The sequence below is a fragment of the Heterocephalus glaber genome, unplaced genomic scaffold (assembly GCF_053883595.1).
Source record: "Heterocephalus glaber isolate CG9 unplaced genomic scaffold, H.glaber_assembly_v1.0 deba00001442, whole genome shotgun sequence".
NCBI classification, from domain to species: Eukaryota; Metazoa; Chordata; class Mammalia; order Rodentia; family Bathyergidae; genus Heterocephalus; species Heterocephalus glaber.
This window is the reverse complement of record NW_028258296.1, coordinates 4,905,339-4,929,519: the sequence shown is the minus strand read 5'-3', so window position 1 is coordinate 4,929,519 and position 24,181 is coordinate 4,905,339. Positions and strand designations below refer to the sequence as shown.

At 39.6% G+C, this 24,181-nt stretch overlaps 1 protein-coding gene across 1 annotated transcript; it reads left to right on the top strand.

Annotated features, from left to right (window-relative positions):
- The first annotated feature begins 15,968 nt into the window (after positions 1 to 15,968).
- On the top strand, positions 15,969 to 20,803 carry Insl5 (insulin like 5). The gene is made up of 2 exons (XM_004841496.3): positions 15,969 to 18,327; positions 20,157 to 20,803. The coding sequence occupies exons 1-2, from the start codon at positions 18,153 to 18,155 to the stop codon at positions 20,375 to 20,377; spliced, it is 396 nt and encodes a 131-aa protein (XP_004841553.1). The 5' UTR covers positions 15,969 to 18,152; the 3' UTR covers positions 20,378 to 20,803.
- Positions 20,804 to 24,181: the final 3,378 nt, after the last annotated feature.

Sequence of the window (24,181 nt, the reverse complement as noted above, 5' to 3'; positions counted from 1 at the left end):
CAGTTTTCAGTGTTACACTGAATAAGAATAGTGAGTGAACATTGTCTTATTCCTGATTTTAGGGGAAATTCCTAAGTTTTTTTCACATTCAGTATGATGTTGGATTCAGCTTTGGTGTATACAGCCTTTGGTATGTTGGGTAATAATCCTTCTCTGTCTAGTTTATTCAAGGCTTAGAACATGAAGGGAGGTAGAATTTTAAAGAAGGCATTTTCTACATCTATCGAGATGATCATGTGATTCTTTTTTTTTTTTTTTTTTTGGTACCGGGGATCAAACTCGGATCCTTATGCTTGCCAGGCAAGTGGCAGAACCACTGAGCTAAATCCCCGGCCCGATCATGTGATTCTTACCCTCGATTCTATTTACTGATACATTATACTTACTGATTTGCATATGTTGAACCAACCTTGCATCCCTGGAATGAAACCAACTTAGTCATAATGTATAATTTTTTTGATGTGTTGTTGAATTCAATTTGCAGGTATTTTATTGAATATTTTTGCACCTATGTTCATCAAGGATATTGGTCTATAGTTTTCTTTTCTATCTCTCTCTCTCTCTCTCTTTTTTTAATCTGCCCTTATCACTTCTTGGTAGACAGTAACACTGGCTTTACAGAATAAGTTTGGAGGTGTTCCTTCCCTATTTTATGGAATACTTCGAGAAGCATTAGCACTAGTTCTGCTCTAAACGTCTGATAAAATTTGGCAGTGAATCCATCTGGTCCTGTGCTTTTATTTGTGGGACACTTTTATTACTGCTTTAATTTCATTGCTTGTTATTGATCTGCGTAGATTTTTTGTATCCTCTTGACTCAATTTTGGATATTTGTCCATTTCTTCTGGGATTTACAATTTATTAGCACAATTTTTCATAATATTCCCTAATGATCCTCTGGAATTCAGTGGTATCTGCGTAATAGGCCCCTTTTCATCTCTAATTTTATTTATTTACATCCTCTCTCTTTTTTTAGTTTGGCTAAGGGTTTGTCAATTTCATTTATGCAAAGAACTGACCCATTGTTTCATTGATCCTTTGTATTGTTCTTTTGTTCTCTATTTCATGTATTTTTGTTTTATTTTTATCTTTTTTCTTCTACTGATTTGGGGTTTGGTTTGTTTTTGTTTTTCTCAGGCCTTGAGATGCATCAATAGGTTATTTATTTTAGATCTTTCAGGTTTTCTAACATGGGCACTTACTTAATAGCTATAAACTGCCCTCTTATATCTGCTTATGCTGTGTTCCATAGGTTTGGGGGGCTTGTTTTCATTTTCATTTATTTTAGGAATTTTAAAATATACTTCTGATTTCTTCAGTGATTTACTGCTCATTCAAAAGTGCTCATTCAACTTCCATGTGTTTGGATATTTTCTGCAATTTCTCTTCCAATTAATTTCTTTCATTATGTTATGATCTGATAAGACACATGGAATTACATCAGGGTTTTTTTTTTTTTTACACGTTAAGGTTTGTTTTATGGCCTACAATATGATCTATTTTGGAGATAGTTCCAAGAACGGGATATCTTTCCATTTTCTGATATTCTCTTCAATCTCCTTTTTCAGAGTACTGTAGTTTTAAATGTAAAGCTCTTTTACTTTCTTTGTTAGACTGATTCCTAAGTATTTCATTTTTTTGGATGCTATTGTGACAGGTGTGGTTTCCCTAATTTCTCTTTTGGTGAGTTTGTTGTATGTGAATAGGAATGCTAGTGATTTTTGAGTGTTGACTTTGTACCCAGCTATGCTACTGAATTTGGTTATTAAGTCTAGAAGTCTTTTGGTGGAGTTTTTGGGTCTTCTATGTAGAGTATCATGTTATCTCAAAATAATGATAACTTAACTTCTTTCTTTCCTTTCTTTATTCCTTTCTCTTGTCTAATTGCTCTGGCTAATGTCTCCAGAACTATACGGAATAAGAGTGGTGATAGTGGACATCCTTGTCTTGTTCCTGATTTTAGTGGGAAAGCTTTCAGTTTTTGACCATTTAGTAGGATGTTGGCTGATGGTTTGTCATAGATGGCTTTTATCAGATTGAGATAAAGATGATCTGCATCAATTTTCTGTAGAGATTTTATCATAAATTGGTGTTGGATTTTGTCAAATGCTTTTTCTGCATCTATTGAGATGATCATGTGATTTTTGTCTTTGGCTCTGTTAACATGGTGTATTACATTTATTGATTTTCATGGGTCAAACCATTTCTGCATCCCTGGGATGAATCCTGCTTGGTCATGGCATATAATCATCTTGATGATTTGCTGCATTCTATTTGCCAGTATCTTAAGTATGTTTTCATATATGTTCATTAGGGAGATTGGTCTGTAGCTCTCTTTTTTGATTGGATCCTTCTGTGGTTTTGTTATCAGGGTAATGCTTGCTTCCGGGAATGAGTTTGGGAGCATTGTTTCCTTTTCAATTTCATTAAAAAATTTGAGAAGTACTGGTATTAGATCTTCCCTAAACTTCTTGCAGAATTCAGCAATGAATCTATCAGGATCTGGGCTTTTCTTTGTTGGTAGATTTTTAATTTCATCTTTAATTTCATTGCCCAATATTGGGTTACTTAGAGTCTTTATATCTTTTTGATTCTGCAGAAAAATAAATGTCCACTTCAGGATGTGTCTCTGCTATCACTGTTAGACAGAGGGGGCAGACAGAGTCCAGGTCCATGTTGATAGATCCAAGAAGTCTGCAGTAGAATTATGGTGGTGGTGGATAATCCCAACAAATCTAGGCCTTTAGTTCCACTGTAGTTCAGGTTGCTTTTAGTTTCTGGCTATAAGGCTTGGACCTGAGTTTTTCAGATTGCTACACTCTAAGTGCCTCTTGCCAGCTTGAACTGAGCTCCCTGCCCACTTGAACTCAGCTCCTTGCTGGCTTGAACTTGGTTCTGCCTCACCATGACACAGGTAGCTGCTAGATGGAGCCCGAAGCTCTTCTAAGTTCCGAGCTCAGTTGGTCCCTCTCCAAGATGGCTACCTACTGTTTGCCCTCTCCTGGGGAAACATCTGAACCCTAATAACTCACCAACCACAGCATTCCATCATGTGCACTGCTCTATTCCACTGGTACATTTCTCCATGGAGGCTTCTGGGGTCCCCAGTAGTCACCATACATCTGCAGGTTTGCCCCTCCCAAGCTGTGAGCTGAGGCTCAGGGAGAAAGCACCACTTGCTACCTCCCTCTTCTACATTGCCTTCCCTCTCTTCACTCTCCCTGTGGGCTCTAATTCTCAATTCAGATCCTTGCTGGGTCCTGGGGATCCACTTCCCTTCTCATTTTCTTCTTCACAATGCTATATTCATGTCTGGATTCCAAATATTGAAGTGGCTGTTTTTCTGCTCCTCACCATTCTGCTCTCTTCTCAGAAGTTCAAGAAGTTTATTTTTCAGTAGGCTTAGGGCTGATACAAGCAACGGCACAGCTGCAATTCCAACCTGAGTGCTTTAACTCTGAGTCACAGGCCCCTCCGCTGTCTGTATCTCTGCTTTTCCACAGCAGCACCTGCCAAGGGTGAGTGTCCAGGCTGCACATTCTCAAGAGGGTGTTCTCTATACCAGGGTGCATGTGAGTCAGAGATGCCTTGGCAGGATTAAAAGAAGGTGCTCATCACATTACCTTGCATCTGTCTTCCTTTTGCAAACCAGACTCGGGAGGACACCACGTATAATAAAGATATACTGCTTTTCATTGCTGTGTGATGTTCCATTGCACCATTTACCCATTTACTTACCCATTCTACAGTGGGCAGAGATTTGGGATATTATCAATTTTAACTACAAACAAAACTACCATGAACATTAAAAAAGAAAGAGAGAACAACTCCAGACACAAACCAGCTATAGAAACACAATTTAAAAACACTACTGATAACAATAGAAAACAAAGGGGCAAAATAATATAGAAGAAACTAAGAAGACAAAAGTTAATAAAAATGAAATAACTTTCAAAGGGGGCTGAGGAAAAGGAAAGAAGAAAGAAGCAGCAAGATTTTTTAAAAGGAAAAGAAAATGAACAAGAGGGTGAAGAACATGAGATTAAAAAATCCAATTAAAGCTTGAAAAAATAAAATTAATTTAAAAAGGAGAAAAATGGGGTTGATCCAAAACTTCCTTCTCTCTGGGTGCTTGGATGCTGGAAGCATCTGTCGGGGTCCTCTCCTGCTGCATTAAGGCAGTTGGGGGCCTGGTGTGAGTCCGCTCTGATCCCACCTAACTATCCCATGCAGTCTGGAAGCTGAGCCCTCGGGGCACAGCTGGTTAATGGTTTGTAGTCTGCTGCTGGGCTGGATTCACTTCTGAGGCTTTTTTTTTTTTTTTTTTCCTCCATACACACCTGGAGCCCTGCTATCCAGAGCAGGGTAGGGGCACACTCACCCCGGAGGGCCCATCTGGGAACCCAGGGCCTGGGTGTTCAGGCCCAGGTGTATTCCTGAAAGTGCCAGGGAGTGGAGGAGGCAAACAGACCTCAGATTTCCACCCCGCAGGGAGGCGGATGCAGGAACCAAGCAATGCAGGCCACTTGTTTGCTCTAAGCCACATGCATGGTCTTGGTCCTCACAGCAGATGTGGTCCCCAGCCACCCCACCTTCCCAGCTGCACTCTGCACTGCTGCCCCTGCTCCCTCAGTAGGTCTGTGCCTGACCCTCCCCACCTCAGACCATTTCTTCGAGAGGTAGAATAGAAGAAATAAAAATTGAAAAGAGACAAGGGAAATCAGAACTTTAAAATCAGACTTACGAAAAACTGCAGCTTCAGGACACAAAAAAGGGTTACAAGGCCTCTTTCCCTGCTAGGAAACTCAGAGCAATTCCTCAGGTCTTCAGGACACAGTAAGGCCATAAACCATGCCCTGGGCTGCGCTTTAAGGCACCCAAAGGCCACATAAGCCCCAACCCCAGGCCATAATGCAGCCCTCTCTGGGGGCCCACACCTGAGTGTGTACTTCCTTCTCCCCAATAAACCTCTTCGTGTGTCTACCATGTTGGGAAGATTCTCTGCTATGGAAGTCAGCGAGCCCAAAAACTACCCCATGGATGAAGTGGGTTGAGGTCCAAATCTGCCCTTTGGGGGCTCTCCTTGGACCTCAAACTAGTGACATCCTTTGGTGAGTCAGCCAGGAGGTAAACTGAGGCACCAACTTTGGTAAGTTCAGCAGAATACTTTTAAACAAAAAACTATTTGGCCTTTGATGTCATGGCTTGTCTAGATTCACACCCCCCACAAATGCCTTAGACCAAAGGAGATCCTCTAAATGGCTCTTCATTGCTCTTTGCAATCCTCTTTAATCTCTCCCTAGCTAACCTCTTTCCCTCTTGTAACTGAAGGGCACAAACTGGGTCACACTATTCCTTTGGCTTCTTCTCTTCCCTAAAACTCATTCTCCCTCTTTCCCACCGAATCCTGTAACTTTGTGGTGTTAATGAGTAGGGAGAGATGGGAGCCAGGGGTGTGAAGGGAGAGTTAGCAGCACTTGTGAGTGGGGACTGCAGGGCTGGGGCCTGAGTGTGGGAAGGGGGCGAATCTGTGTGGTTCCACTGAGGTGCTGATGCCTGGGGTGGTCAGCCACGGCGGATGCCACAGCCCTGCCATGCCCTCCTCCTGCCTGGCCAGCAGTGCCTGTGTGCGCGTGCGTGTGTGTGTGTTTGTTTGTTGAGCCAATCTGCTCATTCATTTCTTGTAATAATCTCAGGCTCATGTTCATCTCCCCATCTAACCCAGCTCATGGTTTGTCGTTAGTGCTGTGGCAGCATTATCTGAGTCAGTGTCTTAGGAAGTTAAAGATTGAATTTGAGGATAAAAGAGGTAGAGTGGAGGAGTATTCATTAAGAGAGAACAATAGTCAAGAGAATAATAGCTAAGCGGACTCCATCTAGGAGTTTTTATACCAAAAAATAACCAGGGCCCATACCACGCTGAGTCAAACCAAGGCCGACCTATGCACCAAAACAAGCTCACTGCAACTAGAAATAGACCCACGAGGACTCGAGGCCACGGTGAGCGTTTGCCTGAAGCACCTCTTGGTTGCTATCCTAACCACATGGTTCATTAAAAGAACAAAATGAGAAGGAAAAGATGTCTTCCAGCGAGGTAGGAGCAGGATTTATATAGCAGCTATCCATCACTTTGTTTGCTGCATCCTTTTCATATCCCTGGACTTAATTGTCCACCTGATTCCTGTTAACCTTTGACCTTAGGCGCCTGCTTATCTGACCAAGGCCTGGTCGCCCTGACTATCTTGGGCCCAGCACCTCTCTATGTGCCTGCTACCCTCTACCTAACCTGCCTGTCTAGAATATTACTACGGACAAAAAGGCATTGTAGAGTTTCTAAATTCCCATGAGTTCTTTACAAAGAAATCAATATTTATCCCTAAATCGATTGCCTCCAGATGTAAATATCTTGGAGGTAACTTTGAGTAAAATCCAGCTCCTCGTGTATGACTTTTTTTCAACCTTTCTATCTTCCTGCAACTGTGCATACTTTCGGATGTTCCCTAAATGCTGAGAGTGGATTCTACATGTGGAACAGGGGCCTCGGCTCTCATAAGGACAGAGGGGAAAATTAGCAGCTCTGTCCCTTCGGGGCTGGTGACTGCTGCTATGGAACCCTGGCAATGGGCCCACAGGCTCATTCCTGGGATGGACATGTTGTTTGATTGGATTTTAGAGAACCTAAAAGGATCCTGTTTTGTATGCTCTCTCTTTTCTTAAAATCTCTTTGCAAAATACACAAGGGAGACCTTAAAAATGCATGCTGCTCGCAAGATTATAAATAACTTAATATCCATCCCTAAAATATCACTTTTACGATGTATTTTACAAAGTTGAGACTTTTTAAATTTTTATTTATTTATTTTTTGAGACTTTTTTTAAAAAACAAGACATCAAGGAAAAATAGTTGGTTTTCTCTGTACTTTTCTAAACCTAAGTTAGAGAGCAAAGAGACGAGGCCTCCAACTGGTGTTGCAACACTGGGAGAAATGGACCAAGATCCCGTCTGCCAATCAACAGCTCCTGTCTTTCCCCCTTCTGACTCTCACTGGTCTAATTTTATGTTGTTAGAGTAACCTCAATATTGCAAAAAAATCTGTTAGGATTTACATAGAAATAAACACTAAATGATATGCACTTGGGAGAATTCTGACTAGTTTGTTTGTAGTTATAAACCTAAAACTTAAAAAAAAAAAAAAAAAAGGCTTACTACAATCCAACACGGCCAATACATCCAAAAGTGCACTCTGGTTTCATGAAATTGTTTTGTGTTGTCCATGTTTTTGTCTGTTTTGTTTTCGCCTGCTGGTCTGTTTGTAATAATCCCCAAAGGGGCTGCAGCTGCTCCACTGAGCTCATCTTGTGTCTCCTCCCTTCTTTTTATTTTATTAAACCAGCTGATAGGTGGCTGGGTATATGTTAAAAACTGTTCTTAAAAAAATACAGATATTGAAGGGTTAGCAAACACACCAGGACATTAAAGGAAGAACCTTATTGTTTAGACTATTGAGGAGATTTTGGTTTTATATAAGTGCATTCATTACATTTTGAATTTTGTAAATGAATCTCTTAATTAGTCAACTTAATTACAGGTAATAAGTTTTAAAAAGAATATTTGTTGGGATGGGTCACAACAAGACTCTGGGAGAAACTAGAGCATGCGTCCTCTGTGCAGAAAACTGGAGGCAGCTGGCTCAGGCTTTGCTTTTCCAGCACGGAAGGGGGCTGGGCTGCTCCTTCCTCACCCAGGGGACCTCCCTTAGGCAAAAATTTATATATGGTTATATATTTATATATATATATATATGCTAAATAAGAATTATATATTAGAATTTTTAATCCTAGCAACCTTAAGGAAGTAATATTTAACCTTTTTATACATTAGTAATTTATAAAAACACATTAATAGATCCCAATATCTTATCTTTTACAAACCTTAAGAGCATTTGAATTTATGTTTAACAGCTAATGGCTCAGACATTTTCTCTAAATATTTATAATATGTATTTTAAAATTTGACCTATCATAGCAACTAATTTTATATTACTTATGGAAAGCAAGATATTAGACAAACATAATTAATACTTCATTATTTTTTTTAACCAAAGACATCTCCAAAAGCTGTTGTACTTGAAACACAGAAAGATATGGATGTTGTACTTAACTTTTTAGTGAGGGTAAATATTATCTTGAGTTGTTACTAATAACCTAGGTAAAACATACGTTGGCAGTTTTAAAGAGGTCCTTACTTCTATTTTACTAAGCGACTTAAATAAACATGATTTTTAAGCTATGTGAACAAAAGGCATTGGGAATAATTACATGAGTGCCTACTTATCTATAAGCTAAGAGAAGTACAACTTTTAGGAGGAGGACCCTTCCATGGCTGGAAAGGCAGCTGTCTGAACAATTTTCTTCAGTTTGTGCAACTGAGGGTGATTCCTCCAGTTTTCTCCTGAGTCTTGTTGTGTCCCAACCCAATAAATAGTCTTTTAAAAAATTATTATATTAACTAAGTTGACAAATTAAAAGATTAATTTCAAAATTCAAAATTTAATGCACATATATAAAACAAAAATCTCATCAGCTATCTGAACAATTAAGGCTCATGTTTTCTATTGGACTTTTAAAATACTGAGTTTTTAAAAAGTTAAGGTTTATTTAAATGTTAGTTTGTTGTAAAGTCTTTGAAATAGTTTGTAACTCTGGCTAAAAAATAACTATTATTTCAGATTATTACAGTATATTTTATACTATATGTAAGTATCTGGGAATGGATTATCTAACTATCTACCTACCTATCTACCTCCTAACTATACTGTGTGCCTGATCTTTGTCAAAGAAACAACATTTATAGATTTAAAAACAAGCAAGTTTAATAATAAAAGGTAACCCATAAATGCTCTCTTTTATACAATATTTATTTGTTGCCTTTGAACCTGAAACATATAAAATGATCAAAACTTTTTGGCATCTCCACTGTTTATATTTGAGACTATTAAGTCCTGCCTTTAAACACCTGATCTATATCTACCAGCTTTGACTAAACAAGCATTTTGTTACTGTGTAAATGAGACACATTTGTATATTGGGCAAGAAGTCTTTCTGTGGTCATCAGCACTGTTTGCTGAACTTGTAGGAAAAGAAAAGCTGTCCTCTAACTCCTGTTGATGCTGTAATCTAGCTAGACTCATTAAAGGATTTTAAATTGTATCTCAAAAATAAAAGCTAAATGCATATATTATTTGGCCTCTATGTACCTCCAATGCTAATTATTGCTAACATCTTTGTATATTAAATACATTTATGTTCACCAAGTGTACAAGCTTTATAAAATACCAAATTTAGGTAAACATCTTATCATACTATACTGATGTTCTCCAAAGTAAAATTATTTTTCACGTTTATGCTATATGTTCTTAATTGTCTTAAAACGATCATCTTTAAATGGAGATGATAAAGGCAGCCTTGTGGTCTTGGTATAATAATGCCAGTCTTAATTATTAACCTTATGTGTTTTATAGAATAAAAAGTAACTACATTACTTTGTCAGTTGCTAAAATCACTGCTCAAAGTCTTGACCTTAGCTGTTCTAAGTCTTTTTTCATCCACATTTTTTCTTTAAAACATTTACAGTCAGATTCATAAAAAGATGTCTAATGAGTACTCTTACAAACAAAGCTGTACTTATTATCCGTGTTTCTTGGTTCAACACTAGTGAACTACCTAAATTCGTTTTTGCTCTTATTAGCTTTCTTTTACATTTTCCTTGTAAAAGTATAGCTGTTGTCTACGAACACCCTATAGGAGTATGACTTCTAATAGACATGCTGAACAGTATGTTAGCAGGCCATGGCCAGCATCTACAAGATGATGGACATGACACTGACTCCCAGTAAAAATCCCTATTAAATAAAAGAGGAACTGCCCTCTGACCTCATTCCCTATTTCAAGTGCCCCAATATAAGAAAAAAAGAGATTACAATAGTTAAAGTAGGACTCACTACTCCCCCTTCAAGGCTGATATGACTGAACTTCTAGGTGTTCAAAAACCAAGACTTAAAGATCCAAATTTAAAGAGATAAAAGAACTACAAGGACAAGCAATATTTTGGCTGTTTCCCTCCCAGATCAGCCAGGACTCAGGGAATGATGTGACTCTCCAAAAGGACCATGAAATTCTGATGAATCTCCTGGTCAGGGAGATTGCTGACCTCAGAGGACAGGAGCCAAGGAATGTGCACTCTACAAAGAGGGAGGTCCCTGTGGAGAAAAATGTCCTCATGCTTCCAGGGGATTCCCTACGTATGGCCAAGTAAAATGGTGGCCTGTCCCAGTGGATGACAGAGCTGGTAAAGGTAAAATCTAGAGGAGTGAAAAGGCTCCTCACACAACTCTGAAAGTAACACTCAAGGAGCCTTAACTAACCTTAAGAGGAAAAAGAAGCTTTCAGGTTGATGAACACAGGTCTTATTCTGATTTAGTTTTAAACCCCCAGCAACAAATATATAACCAAAAAGTGGAATAATTAATAGTAATATAAAAGCAGAGAACTAGACTAGATATCAACAGGGGCTCCAAACATTGTACCAAGAGTTTCTCATGCTCTGCAGCCACACATGAACTTCTTAACTGATAGCCAGGGGAGGTCTAGATTCCCAGTCCTATTAGCTTTGCCAAGAATGGGTCCTTCAGCCTGTCTTAATGTATGGCTGCTATGCTATTGTAATGTGTTTTCACATATTCCTCCGATAAAGATTTGGCTTCTTGCATAGGTCTGCCTACAAGATAAAAGTGATAATATACATGTTTAAACTACTAAGAATTTACTTTCCTGGTATAAACTAACTTTCTCTTATCTACTTCAGATTTTATACATTTATATTATCAAGAGTCAATCACTACAAAAGATCATCAGGTCTATAAAATAGAGGACACATGCAAGTTATGAGCCTTAAAGTAAGAATTTTAATGGCTCAATCTTTATTCAGTTTATTCTTTGGTCATTATTATTATATTTAAAAATGGAAGGACATTGGATTTATTATTGATAAAACAGAGAGGAGTCTGCATGCTCTTAAACTCTACCTGTTGTAAAAATATCTCAGGACAAAGAGAGATTAATATTAAAGATAAGAGGCTTATGCCAACTGCTGCCAAATTTTATCTGCCTTCTACCATTTGGGGAACTACTATTTACCATCATTCTATTTTTAACTCTTGGCCCTTGCTTGTTTAACGTGCTTATAAAATTTATATCCTCCAGACTTCTCAGCTCCCAGTCAGGCTGAGACTTACATGTTCTATTATTAAAACAGTTTTATATATACATTCCTGACAACTCTAAATTACAGCATCAACATTACAAGACTTATATTCACAAATTAGTACAATGTCAGACTCTGCCTTAAGCTTCAATAACTTGCTAATGTCCCAAGCAATGTGATTACCAAAGCATGATGGTTCTTCAAACATCAAAACCTTATCTTCCTATGTCTTCTTTAAAGTACTTAGGGTGAGTCTTTCAGTGCCTGGCTAGGCAGTGTCAGCATCCCTACTGGCTGGAATCAGTCCTAAGAAGATAGACCTTTGGTCCCCAGCATCCCTTAATAATAAGGGATCAAAGACTCGGGGGGGCAGGGGCCAGAGGAATAAGGTAGGATAGAAGAAATAAAGATAGGTAGTAAAGAAACAAGGAGAATCATAATTTTAAAATTTTGCTCTTAAGAAAAACCACAGTTTCAGGACACAAAGTTACCCAAGGTTACAATCGCTTTTTTTCCCTTTCCAGTGGCCTTTTATCTCGAGTCTCTTGAAAGAAAATGTTGAATTTTACTGTGAATGCTTAGTAGATTTATTTATTGATATACTGGTAATAATCCATATTAAGTTTTTACAATTTGTAAAACACTTTCACATCCATTATCTCAGTGTATCCTCACAGCAGTCCTGTGAGGCAGGTGGGCAGGTGGCTGTACTAGTTGTGAAATTATCATAATATCTAATTTCCAGATGATATAGTTAAGGAGATAACAGCAGGCGAAGGGCCATTCAGGTGGCACTTGGTCATGCTTGAGCTGAAGCCCAAGACTTTGAACAGTTGCACATTTTCTGCTATTGCATGGTAAATATTTAATGCATATTCTTCTGTAATTAAGATAATGTTCATAAACTTGATTTTTTTCTATTCACTTGCCCTTCGACCTTGACATATTGATCTTTTGTTAGGAACATTCTGCTTTCATCTTTCAGGTCCCATTTCATATGTCACCTTCTTAGGACAGTCTTTCCTTTCATATTTTTAAAAAGTTTTACGTTATTAGTACGTATTTGCAGTACATAATGATTACATTCATTGTGGAGAGTTGGTACGTATACATGACACATCTTACTTTTTATGTCTTTTTAATTGTTATCTTCCCATTGCAAAAGATATGCCTCCATGTTTCCTATTAGCTATCATTTATGTTGTCCTTTAATTTATTCATACTTTGTGATTCTCATATAAAAGAAACCATGTGATATTTAGGCTTGTGTGTCTGATTTATTTCATTTAACATTATGATCTCAAGATACATCCATTTTCCTACAAATGTCTCAAGTGTATTTTTCTTTATAGCAGCATAGTACTCCATTGTGTGTAAATACCACATTTGCTTCATCTGTTCATCTGTTGATGGACATATAGGCCACTTCCAAGAGTTAGCTATTGTGAATTGTGCTACTACAAACATTGTTAGTGGGAATGTAGTCCAACCACTATCGAAATCAGTATAGAGATTCTTGAAAAAACTAAAAATAGAAATTCTATCTGACCCAGCTCTTCCCCTTCTAGGCAGCTTCCTGAAAGAGTTAAAGACATCACATTACAGGAATGCAAGAACATCCATGTTTATAGCAGTGTAGTTCTTTTTGAGTACTTCCCATAACACACACCAGACTAAACTTGGTCCTCTTGCTAAATCCTCTCAAGCCACCATGAATTTCCCTCAGGGCATTATTTCAGAAGTTATTGTTGAGGCACAATATTTAGATTTCTTCTCAGTGCTCAGAATTGGACTCAGGGCCTCAGGAATGCCAGGCAAGTGCTTTATCACTGAGCTACAGCCCCAGCCTTACACATTTACTTTTCAATCCCAGTTGTTTGTCATTGCCTTTCTCCTCTCAAGTTGCTGGTTCTATGCTAAGTTCAAGGAAACATATACCATCACAGTAAATCAAAGGTATTCATCATACTCTGTAAAACCATAGAACTACGGAAAAGTATCTGGATATAGAACACATCTTAAGCATAAAAAGAAATACATACTTTCTTCAGATATGGTAGGGGTGGGAGATTAAGTAAACGGAGGGCTGTGGATCCACAGAGCAGAGGAGATGCAGGCCAGGCTTCTAAAAGGCATTGTCCAGGAGGGAGGATGACCGGGGAGAGGTGCAGTCAACTTTGAAAACCATTCCCCATGCATGGAGTAGTGTGCAGAAAACAACCAAAAGCTACTGGAATCGAGGAAGCCGAGCACTGAGGAAGAGCCAGCTCTTAGAGAAGGTCCTGGGCATAGAGTCAGATGCTACTGTGATGTCCAGGGACAGGGAAGGAAATCAAGGAAACCCAAGCTGGATGGACATTAGCCTGCTGTGCATGTGGTTTGTTCCTGCCAGCTGAGTGGAATGGAGACTTGGAATGAAAAACTGCACCGAGCTATAGAAGACACAGATATTTTTCTTATATAGCTGGGTCTCTAAACTGAGACTTATACCTGCTATGCTAAGTATTTATTTGTGTTCACTTGCTGAGTGTCTGCCTCTAACCTAGACTGTAAGCTCCTTGAGGGTAGACTGTAAACCATGTTGTGTCTCTGACGTCTAGAACAGCACCTCCACAGGGTGGAGGTGCAGCACGTACTTGTGGAGCAAATGAACTGTCAAAGGGGAAACTCTGGTTTCATGTTTGTCTCACTTCTTAATATCCCCCCCACACTTTTTTCTGATCCTTGCCCTTGTGGGGCAGGTGGCGGAACCACTGAGCTAAATCCCAGGCCCAAGATTCCTTTTTAAAAACTGAAGCACTTGAGAATTGAACCCAGGGAGCTCTGAGCTCCTCCCTCTTCCCCCCACTTCTGTCCTTCCTTCTTTTTCCCTCCTCCTCCTCCCCCTCCTCCTTCTCTTCCTCTTCCTCCCTTTCCTCTTCTTCCTCCCCCACTTCTTCTCCTTCCTGCCTTTCTTTCTGATCTCGCTGAAGTCCCCATCCTGCCCTTGAAGTTGTAATCCTCTTGCCTGAGCCTTTCAAATGCTCTTCTTGGACCTTCAGATGTGCATCTCCATGCCTGGCCTAAACATCAGAGAGAATAAAACATTTAAAACTGCGGAAAATACAGAGAACATAAAATCACCCTGGGAAACTGAACAACATCCTCATAGCTTTCTTTGTTCTATAGCAATAAAAAATCACCCCTCCCCTTAAGAGAAAAGTAAAAGCGGATCTGTGATCACTTTCTTTTGGTGCCTATCATAGTAGCTGCTTTGTGAGACTGTGCTCCTGCGGGCTACCGGGGAGCGATATATCTCCAAGGTGAAAGACCTAGAAAGACCTAGAAAAATGTGGGTACACAGCAGGTGCTCAGATGCAGCAGCTCCTGTTCGCATTGTCCCAGAGCCACGTCCCCAGAGCCAGGTCTTTTGAGACCTCTTTGCTGTTGGCAGTTGGCTCCGAGCTGTCCTCTCCTCCAGGAGACGCAGTCTATGCACATAACATTTCGGGTCCACGTCTTGTTTGTTCAGAATTTTGTACCATGTTCAAATCTTCCCCAGAACCCACAGAATGTTTACTAGGCTATCGGCCTTCACGGCTCTAGGTTGACATTCTCATTTGGCAATAAAACTAAAAAGCTGACAGTTTATATGAAACCAGCTCCTGGGTTAAGTAGAAAGTGCAGCATGTCCACTAAGTTGAATCATATAAAATATTGTTCTGAATCCTATAAAAATGATCATGGCTTTTAAAATATTGACAGGACATTTATGTGGCATTCAGAACAAATGGTGAAAGATGTGCTTACATCACATATGTGTTCTTTTTGAATGAGTCAGCTGTTGAAAGCTACAGCGCTCTTATACCAGGAAGAACAGAGGATCCTAGGATGTTTTCAGGGCTTTACACTGGACCTCACTGATAATAATTTCCTTGAATTTTCCAAACTATTGCACATATTTTGATTATTTATTGAGTATTAATTTCTAAAAGGCCAAAATGACAACAAAGACATTAAAAAAATAGCTGTCCCCCGTCTATATTCTATCCCAAAATAAAGCTTGATGTATCAATTTTTGTTTTCTAAGATATATTTTAAAATGCATACACATCTATATATACAGTCATGCACACACAAACTACATATTATTTATCCATTCATTCACCAATAAACATGAAGGCTGATTCCATATTTTAATTATTGTGAATAATGTTGCTGTAACATGGGCATGCAGAAATCTCTTTGACATTTGGATTTCATTTCTTTTCAATATATAGCCAAAAGTGTAACTCTTGAATCACAAGGTAGCTCCATTGTTAATTTTTGAGGAACTTGGGTACTGCTCTCTATAATAGCTGTACCAGTATATATTCCCACCAACAGCATGCAAGAATTTCTTTTACTCCATGTCCATGCCAACACTTGCCTCTGTCTTTTGGAGAACAGCCTTCCTGACATGTGAGATGATATTTCATTGTGTATTTGATTTGTATTTTCCTAATGATTCTTTTTTTTTTTTTTGGTACCGGGGATCGAACTTGGGACCTTGTGCTTACGAGGCAGGCACCGGAACCACTGAGCTAAATCCCCGGCCCTTCCTAATGATTCTTGATGTTGACTACCTTTTCATATACCTTGGGCCCTTGTATGACTTGTTTGAAAAATATCTATTCTGGTCCTATGCCTATACTTTTATTATTTTATTTTATCTTGATTTTTATTTTTGTTTTGCCATTCAGTTGCATGTTAATTGCTCATTTTGATTCTTATTGATTGGGCATTTGAAAAAGCACTAAAAGGAGTGGTAAGAAAGTTAACCCATAAAAAGATGTAAAAAGTTGTCCATATGGATGTGCTTTAAATATCCATTCCCAGATCTTTGTAGAGTTGGAGAAGTTAACCAGATTTTAAACGTAGAGGAAAAGGAGTTTCAGCACATACAAAGGAAAAGCAAAAGATTCTGGAATTCCAAAATCTGTAAAGTGTTTGGTGTCATGGGAGCACTTGGAGTTTGAGGGTCTGAATTAGCTGATCTGAGTTAGTAGAGAGGCCAAGGTCTATTTTCTAGGCCAGGTGAAAGGAATCTTTTTCCTTGAGGGAAATGGAGACTATCAGAGGGTTTTCAAGGTGGGTAGTAATCATGTGCTTGAGAAAGATGATTCTGGGCAGCCATGAGGAACATAGCTTGATGATGGGTCAATGGGGACCACTGCAGCCGTCCCAGTGGAAGTAGAGGTCATGGTAGAGGACAGAGAGTGAGAGGTTGCAGGGAAATTCAGACAGAAGAACTGATGAGATTTGTGATTTAATGGAAGCTTGTGTACAGAAAAAGAAAAGCTTTCCTCAATGAAGAGTGAGGAGAGGAGTTGAGAATGACTTCCAGGACCAGTTGGATGCATAGTTCTGCCAAGATAAAGATTCCCACTAGAAGCATTAAGAGTGAGTATTAGCCAAGGATGAGCAGGTAGAAAATAAGAATAAATGAGTGTTTGCTCATGAATTTACATATAGTAATCTCAATTATCATATAATAATTATATGTGATGTGCTTTGTAATTTACCAGTGATATAATTAACATTACCTTACTAATCTTGTGATGCTTTTCAAAAAATTACAGAATCGAATTACAAGTCAGATTCTTTCTCCAGGTCTCTTAGCTAGAAATTAGATCAGTACTAAAACGCTAGCACTCTAACTCAAAGCCCCCAGACGATGTTTGGTGGGATTATCAGCATTGTGGTTGTCCTTCATAATCAAACTATTCAAAGTTCTCTGATCAGTACTCTTTGTATCATTTAGTCCTTAACATTACCCGAATGAAGTCAGTGTTACCATCTCCAATTTGCAAACGAAGAAACTGAGATCCAGAGGCATTAAACTTATCCCGGGGCCAAATTGAGACTTGTGTCCAGGGTTGGCACAAGAGGCTTGGGTGGCAGGACCCAGCCACAGACTTGAGGTGATTCTTTCAACCACGGTTCACAGACAAAGACATACAGAATCAACTAAACAGCCGTTTATCCAACTTACTAAAAAGTGAATTGACCATTCTTTAAGATTCTGAATCCAGCCTTCTTAGTGCAGGTAAGAGCTTTGCAAAAATGGGTTTTCAGAGATTTTTAACCAAAAAAAATTTCATTATTTAGCTGTTTGGAATTATAGGTTCAGCTTTCTATGAGAAATACATGCTGTGAAAGGTAATCTTAATCATAGGTAAAGGATAGAAAAGGAGAGTCTAGTTAGAGAAAGTCCCGTGAGCCATGAAGAGAAGCCATCTCTATCTTTTCTAGTCTGTTCTGAGGGAGAGAGAAGTCAACACATTGTGTGAGGCAGAAAATATGCTAGCACATTAGCTCTATGAGGTAATTACTGTCATCAGCAAATGTTACAAAGAAGGGCCCTCATATAGCCTGCTTGAAATCCCAGATCTGTGGCACCTGGAATCAAACGCAGGGCGTTACAACCCTCATGATGCAGCGATTTGCCGGTCTTGACGTTGGTGTTGCCTGGCTCAGGTGAAGTTTTTCGGTCTAGAGATGTGGTTATTGAGGTGTGCAGAGTTTAAAACTTGGCCTGTGTCCATCAGTCAGGCAAAGTGGAGACTGAAATTCATACTTGGCTGCTTCCAGAGTCTGTACGTGGCCACGGTGGCTCCTGTTTATTGTGGCCCAGATGCAGCTAACAGTGAGTACTGGTGCCCAAAGGGCGGCACAATCGGCAATGGCCATGAAAGCTCATTATCAGGACGTCGGAGTGCAGCCTACGTGCTCAGCAAACACCGTTAAAACGGCCTGCTGACCAATAAAATGCCAGGGAGGTCAGTATAAAGTGGTCAAGAGGCTGAGGCAACCTCAAAACGCAACTGGGCCGTTCACACCACTTGGGAATCCTTTGGGCCTCAGCACAATGAGGGGCCCCGTGTTCACCCTGTTTCTGTTCTCTGTCCTGTTTGCCGTCTCCGAAGTGAGGGGCACGGACACGGTGAAGCTGTGTGGCCTGGACTACGTGAGGACCGTGGTCTACATCTGTGCCACTGCCCGCTGGAGAAGGCAGGCGGAGGGGACCCTGCCAGGCCTGCAAGGTAACCCACTTTTCTGTGCTCCCTTTCTCGCGCCTCTTTTCTCTTCTAAAAACTACTTTTAAATGGTTACCTAGTATCTGTTCCTCTAAGAGGAGCCTCTGCTCTATCACCTTAGGGGATGGGTTATCAAAATAAACGGGAATTGGCTTTGGAGCGAGGTGAGGGCCGGGTTCTGTCGTGTTCTGCCGGGATCCCTTGATGGAGGCCGCCTCCGTGAGCTCAGGTGTACAGCAGGTGCGGGGAACGTGCCAGGGTGGGGGAATCACGGAGTAGGAGAAGCTGGAGCTCAGGCAGGTGTGGGGCACGGATGGGAGGAAGGAACCTGACTTCTGCGGACACTGACTAAGCGCCAGGCAGTTTCGGGTGCAGCCTTCAGATCAGGATGACGTGGAATGAGTGACCTGAGCGCCTGCTACCGCTTTGTCCAGGGGAAACCTCACCCGCTCGTGGGCCGTGTGGCTGGGAGCGAAGCCCTGGCTGGCCTGCCCGAGGCCCGGTCCACAGAAGGGACCATGGCGTTGAGGCGGTGGTGCTGGACCCTAAATGAAGGGGAGTCGTGAGGGGTGGGGGAACCGGCTGGGAATTCTACCCGGAGGGGCTGTGGACCGCAGTTCAAAGGCGGGACCAGCCGCGTGGGTTCAGCCGCAGTGATGAGGGTGATTTCACTGCATTGAGTTACTTAGAAGTTCCACTGGAATTCTTTCTCCTAATCCTATATAAAGTGTTAAGAGTCTATTTATTATTTATTTTCCATTGGCAAAAGTTGCATATATTTATCATAGCAGTGTTTTAAATACTGTGTACATTGTGGAATGGCTATATTGAGCTAATTAACATATGTATGACCTCGCATACTTAGCTTCTTTTTCCTGATACGAACACTTAAAATCCACTGTCTTAGCAATTTTCAAGACTACAATGCATTGCTATTAACTACATTCACTGTGTGTACATTAGCTCTCTTAAGCATCTTCCTCCTATCCAACAGAAAATTTTATACTCTTTGGCCAACATTCTACAATCCCCCAGCCCCACCCCAGCTCCTGGTACCCAACATCCTCCGTTCTGTGAGGTCAACTTTTGAGGTCCACAGATGAATAACATCACACAGCTTTGTCTTTCTGTACCTGCCTTTTCAAAGATCCTACTTTAATAATTGATTGTATTTGCTAAATTTATAATCCAAAATTTGAAAAATTAATTACATAATACATGTTGCAACCACACATATGATTGTAAGAGTTTCAATTTGGCTGAAACTGAACTTGGTAAACAACATAATTTAGAAAATGACCCACAGTATTCACATTTTTATGGGCTAATGTATTGAAATATGAACATCTATTACCATGTTTATGTTGAAGTACATATTACTAGATGTTAACAGAAATAATAATTTTTTTTATCTTAAGAGAGCAATCATAATTTACCAGGATTTATATCAGTCTCTGGAATAATGGAACCAAAATGCACTAGGGAAAAAAAAGACATGTGAAATATATCTGAGACCTAAGGAGCAGTGGAGTGGGTATCTGTATGTGTTTACACCAGCAACCCCACTGAAACCCTAGTATACTATGTCTTAAACTTTTCATATGTTTCTGTTTTTTCCAGTGCTCCAGGGCCTTCACACTGAGTTACAACCTCATCCCTCCCTCCTTTTTTGAGACAGGGTCTTGCTAAGTTGCCCAGGCTGGGCTGGAACTTTCCATCCTGCTGCTTCAGCCTCAGAAATCCAATTCCTGTCTCCAAGAGCAGAGCATCACTGCTGCCTCCTTTGTCCGGGCTCTTGAAGGTAGTGCACTATTCTTTCCTTCTCTTTCCTACAGCGGAGAGAAGAAGCGACTTGCACCGTGAGGCTTCCCAGGAAATCTTAGCGCGCAATCTCGCCAAGCTGGATTTCTCAGGAGAGGAGCTCGTTCAGGAGGAACAGGTGCCCACGGAGGGGCTGCGGGAGACAAAGAAGCATTTGGCGATGTCCAGACGAGACTTACAAACTCTCTGCTGCACTGAGGGCTGCTCCATGACGGAGCTGAGCGGCCTGTGCTAGGCAAGCGCGGACGCCAGTGAGCAGCAGCACTCACCCTCACCTGACCAGGGTCGCGTATGCGCGCACCCCAGGGAAGCTCTGTCACTCAGATGAGGCTTTGGGACAGGCAGTCCTTTCCTAAAAGTTCTTATGAATGGCTGCAGCCACAGTGAAGTCTATCTTCTCCCTTTGCCAAGGTGAATGCTCTCTTCTTTTCAAATTCTAGCTAATGGTTTAAAATTGCAATAAAGATACAATTAAGTCAAGTCCTCTGTGATTTTTTTCCTTTAAAAAATGTAAATGACTTCTCAGCAGTTAACAGAAAATGCCGATCCTAGGAAAACCTAAAAAATATGCGTTATAAAGAAAGCAAAAACCAGCTGTTAGCTCGTCACCCTAAGCAATGAGTCACTCTTAACTTTCAGGTTGCTGTGCATTATTACTGAAAATTGAAATCCTGATTTGTGGTCAAGTATAAGAATCTCAACAGTGTTTTTCTCAAAGGACTTAAGAGTGCTCAGTACAGGTTTCCAGACATGTTCTTGAACTTAAGAACAATTGGGGCACCCTGGTACCAGTCACTCCCATGCACAGTGGGAACTCAGAGTGTGTTGGAGTCCTGAGCGCCTTCCTGTGGTCACCGTAATTCTGCCTCTCTCCTGCAGTGAAAGGAAATTCTGTTCTTATTCCTGAGAAATAAGACCCCATAGCCAAGTTACTGTTGTGCAATTGGATGTCTTTCTGGATGAAAAACAAAGTAAGAATATCACAAAACAGAGTTTTCATTTCTCACCTTGACCGCCAGCTGCTCCAGCGTTGCTGCAGTCAGACTCTCTGCTAGTTAATTCTCTCGTGTGTGTTGAACATCATCCACTACATAGCAGGCACTGTGTCAACATGTTGTGCATGGCATTTAACCTTTCCTTTGCACAGCTGTTCGGTAAATCTATGAGCATGGGTGAGGACTTTATCATCAGTACACAGATGAAGAAACTGAGGCTCTGAAAAATTAGATAAATATGTTCTAAATCCCATAGCTAAGTGGATGGTGTTTTACTGGACTCAAATGTACACTGGCCCATATGAATCAAGACAATCACAACACACTGCAGCAATGGTCAGTTTTCTTTACTACCAGGCACTTTCAGTTAAAAAAAAAAAAGCCAGTTTCATGATGAATGTTCTTGATGAAGCAGTAGAAATTGATCACATAAATCTCATTCCTGAGCATGTGTCTTTTCGACTGTAGGGAGCACTTTTGTGGGTGCTGAAGGATGACTCTTGTCTCAACAGGAACCCTTGAGTGGTTGAGCTGTTGAGCTTAAAATTAGCCACTTTTTTCCAATAAGCATATTTTTCTTTCTTTTTAAAAGAAAGACCAAAAAGCTATAGTTATTTAGATTTTAGTTTTTACATTAAATGAAATTATTTGAAAGTGAGCAAAATGAGCCTGTCACTTTAAGGAAATCAACTGACAATATTTGTTGCTGAGATGATAAAATTCAATTTTTCAGAAAATTATGGCTAACTTTTATCCACTACTATGAGCACCAGTGGTGATCTTGTTTTTTTTTTGGGGTATGGGGGATCGAACTCAGGTCCTTGTGCTTTCGAGGTAGGCTCCGGAACCACTGAGCTAAATCCCCGGTCCTCCAGTGGTGATCTTAACGAAGTTGGTTTTTATATTGTGTAATAAAGTGTGTCAGCATTTGGGAGATGTGCATAACTCAGTGAACCAGTATTTTTTTTCCCATTAACTTTGTTGGTACATTTTAGGTATAAAATACAGTTACATTCATCATTGGGATCTTGTACCATTACATGAGTCTCTTGGTTCTTATTTTTTTTTCCCCCTTCCCTTGCCCTCCCTTCACCCCTCCACCCCTCACTATTTGCAAAGACCTTGTTTCCATTTTTTTCTTCTTCTCATATTTTTTCCTTTCCTTTTTTTCCCTTCCCCTTCCCCTCCCAATTCCCCTGCTCTTTTAGACCTTTTCTTCCTGTTACACAATATCAGTTATACATTTTTAAAATTACAATATTAAGATCTAGGAGACATTACCACAGATTTTACAGAATTTAAAAGGATATGGAAAGTATATTACAAAAACCTTTTTTGAAATAAATTTGACAACTTCTAAGAAGTAACTTAGAAGACAAATTAATGAAACTAACTCTGGAGGAAATATAAAATTTGAATAGCACCTATTAAAGAAAGTATATTCCTAGCTTGAAAACCTACCTATATGACAACAGCAGGCTCATAAACATTTTAACTGATAAATTATATCAAACAATTAAAGCAGAAAAAAGAAGGAATACTTCTCCCTTCATTTTAGGAACTCAACATTGTGCTAATCCTAAAACTGGATAAAGATAATAGAAGAAAAAAGTATGAACATAGATAGAAATTTGTTTAACAAAACAAACTATTAGAAATCAGATCTGGCAGGATGTAGAAAGTGGTTTTGTTATAGGGATGGCAGTGTTGGTTCAGCATTGGAAGATCCACCCCTAAAAGTCATCATTTTAACAGAGGAAAGGAAAAAGCCATGTGATCCTGTCACTAGTTGGAGAAAAAGTATTGGACCAAATTCTACAGCTGTTCATGGTAAAAGCTATGAGGAGACTAGAAGTAGAACAGAACCTTCTCAACAGATTAAAGGCATGTACTCCATACTTCCAGCGAGAATGCCTTATATGAATGGAGAAGATACAATGCTTTCTCCTTAAGGTGGGGAACAAGGGCAGATATGCTTACTCTTTATCTGTCCATTAAACTTTGAAACATAGGCCCCACCAAAATAGTCTGGCAATAAAATGACACAAGTAGGATAGGATTGGCATGGCAGAAGCAAAATCTTTATATGTAGATGAAATGATCATCTACAGATAAAATACTAAGAAATCTCTAGGAGCCCCTAGAACTTATACTTGAATTTAGCAGGATTAGAAAACACAAGGTATATATAAAAATTCAAGTCTGTGTATACTTGGTATAAATGAAGAACTGGATATTGAAATTTAAAAGCTATGTAGGAGTACAAAGGACCCACAAAAGCCAAAAACAAAAACAGTGTTGGAAGACATTTAGCACCCAATTTTAAGACTTCTTCTAAAGCTACAGTAATCAAGGCAGTGTTGGTGTAAGGAAAGACATATAGATCATTTGAATAAAACAGAGAATCTAGAAATAGAACCACACATATATGGTCCACTGAGTTTTGAAAGATTATTTAACAGTAGCATTTTATAGAATATAAACTCGATTCAAGAGCCGAGGAAGACATAGTGTCTTCAGCAAATGGCACTAGAACACCTGGCATCCATATATAAAAAATTAACTTCAACCCTTTATTTCCATACATGAAAATAACTTGAAGGGATCTATCAACCTAAATATGAAAGCCTAAAAGTATAAAACTTTAAGAAGAAATTATAAGGGAAAATATTTATGAATTCAGGGTAGGCAAGAACTACCTAGGATACAAAAAACATGATGTATAAAAGAAAAAAATTGATAAATGAGATTCCATCAAAATTTAGAACTTTAAATGACATCATTAAAATGAAAAGTAGTCCTTAAACAGACCATATTTACAACGCATATAACCTATGACCAGAATATATAAAGAATTCTTAGAGCTCATTAATAGACAACCCAATTAAAATGTAGACATAAGAAGATGATAAATAGCCAGTATAGCACAAGGAATGGTGTGCAACTCTAGAATCAGAAAAATGCTAATCAGTACAATAATAAGATTGAATTGTACACTCATTAGGGAGATGAAGTCAAAAGTTTTAAAAGCCTTGTCATGACTT

Excerpts from the sequence above, each read along its gene's own strand:
- Insl5 (XM_004841496.3), top strand. The coding sequence starts at position 18,153 with ATGAGGGGCCCCGTGTTCACCCTGTTTCTGTTCTCTGTCCTGTTTGCC. Across the intron at positions 18,328-20,156 it reads GACCCTGCCAGGCCTGCAAG|CGGAGAGAAGAAGCGACTTG; the intron begins GTAACCCACTTT and ends TCTTTCCTACAG.